Source organism: Haplochromis burtoni, unplaced genomic scaffold, assembly GCF_018398535.1.
Source record: "Haplochromis burtoni strain Fernald_Lab_line unplaced genomic scaffold, NCSU_Asbu1 Contig_248, whole genome shotgun sequence".
Classification (NCBI taxonomy): Eukaryota; Metazoa; Chordata; class Actinopteri; order Cichliformes; family Cichlidae; genus Haplochromis; species Haplochromis burtoni.
Genome location: NW_024582609.1, coordinates 285315 through 296933, shown reverse-complemented (window position 1 = coordinate 296933; position 11619 = coordinate 285315). Strand labels below are relative to the sequence as shown.

Below are 11619 nucleotides of genomic sequence, written 5' to 3'. Positions count from 1 at the left end.
TGTGTGTGTGTGTGTGTGTGTGTGTGTGTGTGTGTGTGTGTGTGTGTGTGTGCCGAAATACTCCACCCAGACATAATTTCTTTCTTTTTTACAATTTAATCATTCATTGAGAAATTTAGAAGTGAGAGACTTCCTGGGAGGTAGGAGCAGTGAATATTCTCATGAGCAAAAACATAATTTTTTAATCTCACTAAATCGTGAAAGTTTTTTTTTCTGTTATTTTTGTTGTGTTATTTGTTTATTTTTTTGCTTTCTGTTAGTGACTGATGTTAGCTGTAACTTTCACCACCATGTGGCACTGTTTTTGAATGAGTGCTGTTGTTTTATCCTGTGACGCCTCTTATTGCGACTCCATTTCCTCAGAAAGCTTGGCCTTTGCTGCCGCTGTAAATACGAGAGTGTTTTTGTTAACTTGGGCGGCTGAATCTCTCCACTATTGGTGGACAAATTGGTGTTACACAAATGTCCAGCCGTGCTGTAGTGATTATTGTAAAACAGCTCAGTACATCTGTGCGCTGTATTTCAGCCCAGTGGTAGTTTTGAAAGTTTTAAGCTTTTTAAGTGCCCTTAAAGATTTTCACTCAATTCACATGAAACCACCCAACCTAGAAAAATAAAACAATAGTAATAAAAACAGTTTTGTGATGCTTTAGCACAGTGACATACCTATTCCATTATTATTTTTGACTAATGGGATCTGCCATTACAGATTTTTGCAGATTCCAAAGAACTATAATTGACAGCATATACTAAGAAAAATGAACTTTTATCATAAAATATAATTTCCGCCCTCAGAGAAATAATTAAACTGCTGTACATCACATGATCGTCTCTCTTAAATAACTGAAAATAAAGAATAATGAGTTTTACCACAGCAAACAAAAGCAGGTGCAGCAGATATAGAGAATAAAACAAATGCAAGTGGATGGATGTGACAAACATCTTATTTAAATACATATATGCACAAAATGTTATGAATAAATTATTATTGCATTCTGTCAGTACTTTATATGAACCTGTTATCACTGAAAATCATTCAGAAACTGCTGTCGGATCGCACAGTTTTTGGCTGGTGGGAATTCAGAGAACATGGCACATGTGCGGTTAATTTCTCTCCAGTAGCATAAAACACGATAATAACTGCAGCTCATTAACAGCTGTGCAGTCTATCAAGTTTTAAGTTCAGTTTTGGCTTCACAGCTGTTAATAGTACAAGGTAACTGAGTTTCGTATCTCAGTGATGCTTTTGTTTTGGCTTTCAGCTCCTGATTTATGTCTGCCTCTCTCTAACAGATCAAACTCACCCTCGGCTGGGCTGTGGTAGTTTTTGTTCACAAGAAGTAAAAAATGAAAACTATGAAGTTGTTCTTCAGAAGATTAGATTTCCTATTGATGCTTATGTGAAACACACAAAAACCTTAGATGGTCTGTAGAACTGTAGATCCTCTGAGTGTGCACAGGATCTTCTAGGAATGGTGATTCTGTTTTCCAGAGAATTGATGGGTCAGTGGTTTTGAACATGTTGATATCTTCTCTCAAATATAAGATACTCTTATTAGATCTGTAGTAAAAGTTACAGTGGCAGGGTACTCAAACAAGGCATGAACCACTTTCCTGACACTGAAAACTCAGGTTTAAATCTGAAGTTACTGCACTAAGCACCTAATCCTGCTTTGTCTAAAGGCCCCTGGAGGTCTTAGGCCCTGCTTTTGGGAACAAGTTGAGGCATTACAGCAGACATGGAAGTTTTATGGGATGTGTACATGTAAGCAGGGTGAGGTTACACACACACACACACACACACACACACACACACACACACACACACACAGTGGGCCTCTCATGAGAACGTAACATACGCCTTCTTTAAAGACCAACTCCCATGAGACAACCACAGACTTACAAACTCGCTCTCAATCATAACATGTACTGTATGTAGAGTCACCTGCTCCCTCTTTTTGGTTGCACAACCATGAAAAGTAATCAGCCTTTCTCCCAACACACACACACACAGACACACACACGTGCACGCGCTCTGAAAGACATGCAAACTCGCCTTCACTCGTGGAAAGAAACAGACTAAATCTGTTCTCACAGACACAAACCACAAACAGGCTCGGGGCCCACAGAGATAGCGAGACGGCCCCTCTGTGCCTCTTTAAAGTGTGAAATCAATTTCCCTCAGCCCTGAGGCTCAGGTGCTAAACTCATCTCTCGGCGCCCCCTCATCTTAATTCAATAAGCAGACGCAGGGCGATCGAGGGCTGTGAGGAAGACTCTGGCCGTGATGTCACCCCTAGCAGTGCTGCATACTTTGGATGACGGGCGGGCACGCTGCCAGAGAGGGGAGGGCTTCAGGTCATGTCCAGACATATTACCTGGCGAGGGAATGGTGCAGAAGGAGCGTACACGCAGAGCGAAGCAGAATGTAAACACGAGCAAATTCCAGAACAATGTTTGAGATGGTACTTGAAGCCAATTTTTTCTAAACCTTTATTTATACAGGAGAAGTCAGCAGAACACACACATGCATTCTTTTTCAGTAACACTTGTGCTTTACAGTCAGACAGTAACAGTCACACCTGCCCAGCAGAGCAGCAGTCCTCTGCTGGCTGAACATCTGCAGCTCAACAGCACTAAAGTTCAGATGTTTCACAGCAGCTTTATCAAGATGTTGAAGTGAAAAGGCTGCGAGATTAAAAGCTACAAACGACTGCAGCGTTATCGGTTACACCAGAACTACTTTGATCATAAAAAGCTTTTTCTCAAGCTTCACATCAACAAAATCTAAATTGTGGAAACGATCTTTTTTTTTTTAAAACCACCATTAAATGGATCAAACATAAACAATTTCAAAAACAAAAAAGTAAAGTAAATAAAGACTTAAATGCAAGCTGTTTGAACTAGCAAATATATGAGCACCATGTTCTTCAAGGACTTAGTCATCAGTTTGTTGTCACTCTGGCAGACGAGGGTCCTCAGGACGATGTTACTGCCATGCAAAGGTGCACATCCCCCAATGGCTGTGACCTCTTTCAGCACATAGCTTATTGTTATAACAGTCTTTTCTACTGTAATATGATCCATCAGGTGCATGTGTATAAATAACCAGTCCAAGATATCTAATATCCCCAGGTTCAGCTCCTGCCAGGACATGGCTCATTCCATATAAAATCAGTCAAATCTGAAAAGATTCATTCATGACTCTCTCAGAATATGCTCTTCATTCTGCTAATAATTAGAATAATCGACACATTTGAAGAAGTCACACAATATTTTAGCCTCTGTGCTGTAGACCTCTGTCAACCTGCGTAGGGCTGGGTTGAAATTTGGTACTTTTTCCACTTGATTTTTTTTATATTCTCAAGTAGTGTGTCTTTTGTGCTGTCTCCATCCCTTTTAGTTTATTCAAAGGGGGGGACAGGTGGGGGGCAGGCAGTGATTTTCCATGGAATGACCTACGTGTCCAAGACGACTCAACTAAGAGGCATCTGGGAGGCATCGTGGTCAGATGGCTAAACAACCTCATCGGGCTCCTTTCGATGCTTCGACGCTGAGGAGCAGCAGCTTGACTCAGTCTCTCCTGAATGACAGTCGTTCAACTCATAAAATGAAGAAAAGATGCGAATGAGAATTCAGAAGGAAAGGCTGATTGCACTTTCACTAATGTGTGTAGTTATGCAACAAGATATTGAACAGAATTATAGAGAAGAGTTGTAAACTGCACATATCTGACAGATATATGGATGCAGCTTCTTCTTGGTAAAGTTTGGGGGGAAGAAAGGCAAAAAACAATATTGTTACACAGAAACATAAATATCTCAGTCAAAAAGAGAGATGAAGTCTTTCTCTCAATACAATACTCAATACTCCCGAACTCCACAAATCCTAAATGATGTTATTTGGATATTTTGAATAGCATTACCAGCTCTGTGATGACTCATTAAAAAGTCGATATTTTATAAAAGCCAGGCCGTGAGAACCTTGTTACAATTTAGCGCTCTGAAGGCTTCCTGGACGTCTGCTGAGCATGAACTCAAAAACCGTGAAAGAGTATGACTTCAGCGCAGATTGTGTCACAAAAGCGTCCATTCCCATGTGTTTTATTTTGGCTGAAATCATAGGGATGATCCTTTCCCACACCCGGCGCATCTGTGTTTGTTGTGCTGCTATCAAAGAGAAGTTATCTGGAGATCTAGACACTATAACCCAAACGCTCTGCTCACAGCGGTTAGATAGAAACGTGAGAGATTCTGTTGGGCTTGATCATCCAAAGCAGACTGAAAACACTCCTGTTGCTCATGTTTAACATCAGTGGATCAAAGCTGCTGAAACTGCTAAAAAAAAGTCCCTCTAAAAACTCCTGTGGATGGTTTTCAGTCGAATCTGCAGGCCTACACAGCTTCATCATAAATTGAGCTCCAGCTATTCCTTCTGCATACAAAGCTCGGGTACGCTAACTGTGTTTGTGGCGACGTAAAGTGTGTGTGTGGGTAATTGGAGTTGGGATTCAGGAGAAAGTGAGTGTGTACAGTATCTGTGTGTGTGTGTGTGTGTGTGTGGGCGATGGATGTCTCCTGTAAAATGAACAGCTGATGAAGTGTGGGAGTGCAGGCTGATGGCTCCTATCATCAATCTCTCATCTCACTTTCGTTCATCTTACTTATCCCCCCCCCATCTCATCTTCACCGTACTGGCATTATACTCTGCTCCTATTGGCTTCTAAAAACTAATAGAACCGTTCTAATTGGCCAAATTGTGGCTCAACTGCTGCCAAGTCACATTCCACGATGCTATAGTCCATTTTTTAAGCATCAGTACCATTACCTTCATGAACACTTTTCCTTTATTCCTTTATTCCTTTAGGACGTCCCAGTTATTTCCCAGCAGGGTTGTCACTTCTTAAACTAGAAATCACAGGCAGTGTAGGTGTTAAACTGTTCCATCAGTAAATCTCCTTTTGGAAGGAAACTACTGAAACATGTTTTTGCTTTTAGTGAGTATAAATGTCATTCAGTGGAAAAACTGCAGTAGGAAGTGATCAGAAAGGCAGATCCTTCTACTGTAGTATGATAGATTAATATACTGGTGAGAAAAACACTTTTCAAGGTAAATACAGACTTTTCCTCATTTTTTTAAGAACCTTTAATTATGAAGTAGACTTAAACTTGGCATTTTACACTATGTAGCAATAAAGCAGAATAAAGTTTACATCTAATGATTATAATTTTGATTATGTCCATGTTTTTAGTTTCAGCGCTCGGGAGCAGCTCCTTGTCTTTCTCTTGACTTATAAGATCACATTTTGTGGTCAACTTGAAAGAAAGGCTGATGTGTAATATAGAAGTGAGGTCAGAGGTCAAATGTGACATTTTAAATCTTTATGCCATTCTTTCTATACGTTGACACAGCACACTTGTAAGAATCATAGTTTCTACAGCTTTTTGTCAGTTTTCTACCAATAAATCATTGAGTTCACCTTGAAGACCTTGGTGGAAGTATTGTTAACACGTCCCCAGTCTACCTCCCCTAAAAAGTATCAGAGTTGTCAGAATTAATTTAAAACTTTTTTAGCTATCGTGTTTACAGACAGAGTGACATGCACACACTACGCATGCTGTCAGAACGTCCTGTCCGTCGAGGCGTGGACTCCGCTCTTGCCAGGTGGGGCCTCGATGTATCAGACTTGGGTGTCCGGATGAGACAGATGAGATCTGAGAAATTTGGAGGCTATGTCAACACCTCATACTCATTGTTGTGCTCCCCAAACCATTCCTGAAACACTGTTAAATGACCGAGGATGCATTATCCTGCTGAAAGAAGTCACAGCCATTAGGGGGGGGATACCATCATCTGCAACCATGCTTAGGCAGGTGGTGTAAGACCCACATGGATGGGAGGACCCAAGGTTTTACAGCAGAACATAGCCCAGAGCGTCACACTGCCGCCACAAGCTTGCCTTCTTCCCATAGTGCATCCTGGTAGCAAGTGTTTCCCAGGTAAGTGACGCATATGGACCCGGCCATTCACATGATGCAAGAGAAAAACCTGAATCATCAGACCGGCAGCCCATCACCCTTTCTCTAGTTTGCCAAAGTTCCTTCCTTGGACCAGTTTTGGTAGATACTGACCACTGCAGACCAGGAACACCCCACCAGAGCCGCAGTTTTGGAGATGTTGTGACCCAGTCGTCTACCCATCACAATTTGACCCCAATACTTTTTCCTACCTCTAACACGTTAGCTTGGAAGACAAAGTGTTTGCACTCTCTACTAAACTAGTGTTCGGTGTTTATGTTCCTTTGATACATTGTCTAGGTTTTGATTTTCCACTGTTAATAACTTATGTTCTCACCATTATGGTGGGTCCCACAGATCAAAAACTCATTTTAAATTAATAGTCATACTGTGCTAAATTTATTCTCACTGACCGCGTCTCATTTGCTCTCTCTCCAGGGTCGATGGGGACAGGTGGGCGGGTCTGCAACCGGACATCCCGAGGTGTAGATGGCTGCGAAGTGATGTGCTGTGGCCGTGGCTACGACACGTCTCGCATCAGCCGCACTACCAAGTGCGAGTGCAAGTTCCAGTGGTGCTGTGCAGTCCACTGCCGTGACTGCCACCAGCAGGTCGACGTGCACACCTGTAAGGGCCAGACGTGACCTCGCCACCACTAAACTTGACTGACGCCTCATATCGGGCATCCAGAGTCCCCCCCGTTCCTCCTCAGCTCTACCTGATGTCTTGTTACGACAATCTAACTGATAATCTCGAGTCTGTCTTTAGTTCTGAGCCCTCTGAAGGTCTGTTAGGTTTTCAGACACTTTTTTCTTTTCCTCACCAAAAAAATTCACATCTTTTTCTTCTTTTGGATGCTACGTGGAAAGAACTTCCAGACTCAGAGACATTTAAAGCCTGACTGCTGAATGTCTGTAGCTGTTACTTTGAGAATGTATCAGTCAAATCATGCTTCAGATTCCTGCTGAACCAACACAAAAAAATACTATAGAGACTAACAGGCTAGCATTTGATCTGCTGGCTCCAGTTGTGATGGTTTGGAGATGAACTGTTGCTTAAACAGGCCCCAAGGACTGACCAAGTATATACTGAAATATAACTTAAATTATGTGTAATATCTTTTATAGTTTTGTTGAATCAACATGCATGGAGGTTTTTGGTCTGCTCCTGTGAAGCCTTCAACACCTCTAGTTTAACACATAGCAGCTCTCCACACAGTTTATCAGCTTGTTGTTTAGATTTGTTCTCGTGGCACCTTACACTTGTCAGCAAACCATTTACAACATAAAGTACGACCAGCGTTCTTTTCCCCTGCGTGCTTTCAGTGTAAGCTGTTGTCACGCCAGTCTCATTCAACATAGCGTATCACAAGCTTCTCTCTCGCTTTCTGTCTGCTCATTAGAGGCTTTCTGCTCCAGAGGTACCACCATATGCACAGAACATGGTCCTTCAGCTGTTTTCTCTCTCCATCATTAAATCTCCTTACTTAGTAGAAAACAGCAGCTGGAAAATGAGTGGACACTGTCATTTGACTCAGAAACAGTGCAAAATTAATGCGGGCAGGACCTACAGCAATTTCACTGATGTCCTACATTAGTGCCATCTTCTCCAAGTCTTTTAAAAAGGCTAGAAGTAAACCATAATGTTGATAACAGACATAGCATCTTACTGTATTTATGAGGAAAGTTTTACATTTATGACCTTATATGTTTAAGTATCTACAGGGATTCTGTTTGAATGATCATTTTCTTTTGGGTGCTCCCTTTAGAAGTCCTAACAGAAGATCAGCTCACCCTAACTCTAGCATTCTCTTCTGCAACCATATCCTCCTTCACTACATCCATGAATCTTCTCTGTGCTCCATAGTCAACATTCTTCATCCAGTATATCCACCATCTCTCCTCTGCCCATGTCCAAACCATCTCAACCCTGCCTCTCTAACTTTGTCTCCAAAATGCTCAACCCTCTGATATAATTGTTTAATCCTGTTCATCCTGGTCATTCACAATGGAAAATATTTCAACTCAACCTCATTCAGTTTTACCTCCTTTCTTCTTAGTCCCACCATCTCCAAACTGCATCGTAGTAGGTCTCACTACCTCCTTGTAAGCTTGGGTGATTTGTATCCCTGTGTTACAAATCACCCAACACTTATCTCCACCCTGCCTGCACTCTCTTCTTTTGCACTCTATTGCTTTGCAGGCTATTTAAAGCAGCTTCACTGCTCTACCAGTTCCCTTCTCTTCCACACACTTGGATTCTGTCTACTGACTTTCATCCCTCTTCTCTCCAGCGCATACCTCCACCTGTTCCCTACTTTCACTACAGATCAGTGCCATCTGTCAACCTCTCCATCATCACTGCAAACAAGAAAGGGTTCAGTCAATCCCTGACCTTGAACCTATCTGGCACTCTTACAGTCCTCCTACGTCCTTCACCAGCTTCACATAATCCTCTGACACTCCTCGTGCAGTACCACAGTGCCTCTCTTGGGCCCTTATATCCTTCTCTAGGTCCACAAAGACGCAGTGCTACTCCCTTCGACCTCTATACCTCTGTCAACACTCTCAAAGCAAACATATTTGTAGTGCGCTCTCTCAGCAGAATGCTGCTCACTCATCATTACCTCTCTTCATAACTTAGCTTTAACAACTCTTTCCCATTGCTTTGAGATATAATTCATCAGCTTTATCCCTCTGTGTTACAGCTCTGCACATCAGCCTTGTTCTGGAAAATCACTATAAGTAACTGGTCATTAAGATAGTCTAAGGGGTATTGTAGTCAACATCTTGTTAAAATAAATGCTTGAAAACAATTAAAATATCTAGAACTAGAAAAAAAAAATAACAATCAGAAATGCTTTTTCTTGTAGTTAAAATGCGCATTTTGTCATTGTTCCTCAGAAATGTGTTAATAACTAGGACCTCTGTTTACATTTCACTGTTATTGTGCCTGCTACCAATATTAGATTAAGGAGCAATATTCAAGCAGGACTCTGTGAAATCAAACATCATCAGTGACAAACAGGAGAGGCGGCGGCCTGAGCAGTCATTTTACACTGAGGAATACAAGTAAAGCAAACTAGCAGCTGTTCTCACCAGTTGCTTCATTAGATGTAATACATGTCCTGTCTGTAAATTGCACATCAGCTGTGTAAGATTAAAATATAAGCCTTACAACTGAACTCTACAGAATAAATGGTTTAAACTTACACTGTGTCCAGATTTAAAGAGTCTCATGAACAAAAACACATGAATAGTTTCTGATTTCTCTGACTAGTGTTCTGTTAACTGGACAAACTTCTCAAGCAGCTTGTTTAGCTAGATTAATGCACCCTGGTGATGAGGTCTGAGTCACAGTTCATCATTAAGATGCATTGCTTTGGCACCTTGTGGAAGCTGGTAAACATCCAGACATGCTTGAGCATTGCTTAGGTCGTTTCTGTGGGAAGGAAATCGCAGTGGAGACAATCTGCATAACTAATGACGTCACCAACCCTAAGGGACCAGCAAATCCTTGAATGGTGCAAATATGCAGAACCAGTTCAGGACTGGGCACTGGGTTAGTGGGAAAGGACCTGAGTTGTTGACTTGTATTCAGAGCTATATCTGGGATGTCTAAGTCAGACAGCACATGCAAGCTTGGTTAGCAAGCAGTTACTATTAAACATATCACTTCACAATACCTGCAACACAAACTTTTTACACCACACTGAAAGCCACAACAACTGTCTGATAATTCCATCAAAACAGTCACCAACAGTGAGTGGACTGCAAATGGAAGCAGGCTTGCACAACAGCTTAAGCTTCGCTGTTCAAATGTATCCCACAACTTTTATAAACTATAGAGAAATAAAACTGTTTGTTGTACCAGGCTGTGAATGTGTCTTCTAATGCTGTTTAGTTGAGCATTTTACCATCAAACTCGATGACGACGGACTTGCAATAGGCTGACGTGGAGCTTCAGCAGTTGCAGGAACAACTTTTCCACTGTGGAGTGAGCTTTTAGTTTGAGAATGAAAGCTCCAAATATGTGATGGATCCTGCAGAGAAACAAAACCCAGCCGGTTGTATCTGGTGGTGCTGGTATCAAGGTCAGCTGATTTCACAGTATGTGGGACAGCCAGTAAAAACACTGCATTTTTGCAGCAATACACAAAAAGTCCTTTATTGTATTTTTTTTCCTTTTCACCTTTTTAATGATGGCAATTGATCATCTCTTTTTGTACAACAAAAGAACAGCTTTAAATGACTGATAACCCAAAGAAATGCAAACATATCAAATAAAGTCAAAACCAATTCTGGGTGTTGTTTAGCATTTTTGTTTCGCGCCTCTCCTCGGATTCCCATCTGCTCTCGGTTTGGTTTGAACTTGGCACAGAGGCGCGTCAGTCTAGTCCACTGCAGTGTTCTGGATTTCAGTTCAGCTGTTTCTGTCCAGATAGAGGTCTGCTCTTGGTGCTGGTCCTGGGTCTGATTCCTGGTCCGGTCGGCCCTTCTGTCGGTCGGGGTCAGATGCGGGTGAGCTGGTGCCAGAGGCTGGATGGCAGGATGCTTTCCACCTTCTCCATGATAAAGTTCAGAGGAGCAAACAGCGTGCTGAGGAACTACAAAGAAAGACAAATACAGTCACACAAACAGAATGTTAACAGGGCAGCCAGCATCTTTTCCCTGAAACACACCACGCTACATTCTGGCTGCAATGTGGCCACAGGAACTGACTGCATCCAATTCTACCAGATGGAACAAAACGGTATCGGAGACACGCAGCAGTGTATCGAGCCACCACTTTAAGCACTTTTTTTGTTATCTAATAAAAGCAATTTTACATAGGTGCTGCATCCCTCACAGAGCTGTGGTGTGTAGATGGAGTCAGGTTCATACTATCTGATAACATGTCTCCCTGACTGCTGTTTATAAATGGACAACTGATAGCAAGACTCCCTAGTTAATTTATATTAATATTTGGTTTGTAGACAATGTGCTATTTATCTGGATGGTTAATGTAAACTTTGAACTGACATTTAAAAAACAAAAAACATTTTAAAGAGTGCCTAAGCCGGCAGGATAGGGTGGTGGCTGTGTATATCACCTGTACATAAAAGATGAACACCGCTTCTCAATGTTGCAGTACTGTCTAACAGTCAGCAGGGGGCACTTCCTTAACTTGTGACATCAACAAACACTTTCTTGATGACTTCCTGGTTTCAACTGGGGGTTTCAGTACAAGCTGAGCAAAACATGGAGGTAATTTTGTAAAATATGGACCACATTTGATAAAGACGGGAAAGGTCAGCAGCTGTCGATGGCAGGTCAAACTTTGACAAATAAGAAAAAGGCTGCTTAACCGTGTGTCTGAATTATCTGAAGGTTTGGGGGATTTTCCTTTATTTTCAGCTGTGAGAACAAATAAACTTTCCACTTCTGCAGCATGAATCCTCCATCTGTGTACAGTGCAATTCAGGCCTCATTCTCAGATTGGCAGTCTGACAACAACTAGCAAGGAGGAGGTGAGGGGTGATAGGGGCTCCACCTGAGCAGCTCACGGAAGTTCCTACTGTCTTAGATGTCAGATAAAGGTCACGAAGAGGTTTTTTTTTTTT

The 11619-nt window shown here is 41.8% G+C and overlaps 2 protein-coding genes across 7 annotated transcripts in view; one reads left to right on the top strand and one right to left on the bottom strand.

Annotated features, from left to right (window-relative positions):
- The window catches only part of wnt2 (wingless-type MMTV integration site family member 2), an 18449-nt gene extending 8399 nt beyond the window's left edge, over positions 1 to 10050 (top strand). Inside the window, exon 5 of the mRNA XM_005938344.3 lies at positions 6456 to 10050. Coding sequence (XP_005938406.1) covers positions 6456 to 6661 — 206 coding nt within the window. The 3' untranslated portion in view covers positions 6662 to 10050. The remainder of the gene's footprint in view (positions 1 to 6455) is intronic.
- A 106-nt stretch (positions 10051 to 10156) lies between these two features.
- Positions 10157 to 11619, bottom strand: part of LOC102312245 (suppressor of tumorigenicity 7 protein homolog) — a 57042-nt gene continuing 55579 nt past the window's right edge. For all 6 annotated transcript variants that reach the window (XM_014338760.2, XM_014338763.2, XM_042227179.1 and 3 more), the window contains one exon: positions 10157 to 10623. In XM_014338760.2, the coding sequence (XP_014194246.1) occupies positions 10528 to 10623 (96 nt within the window). In that variant the 3' untranslated portion in view covers positions 10157 to 10527. The remainder of the gene's footprint in view (positions 10624 to 11619) is intronic.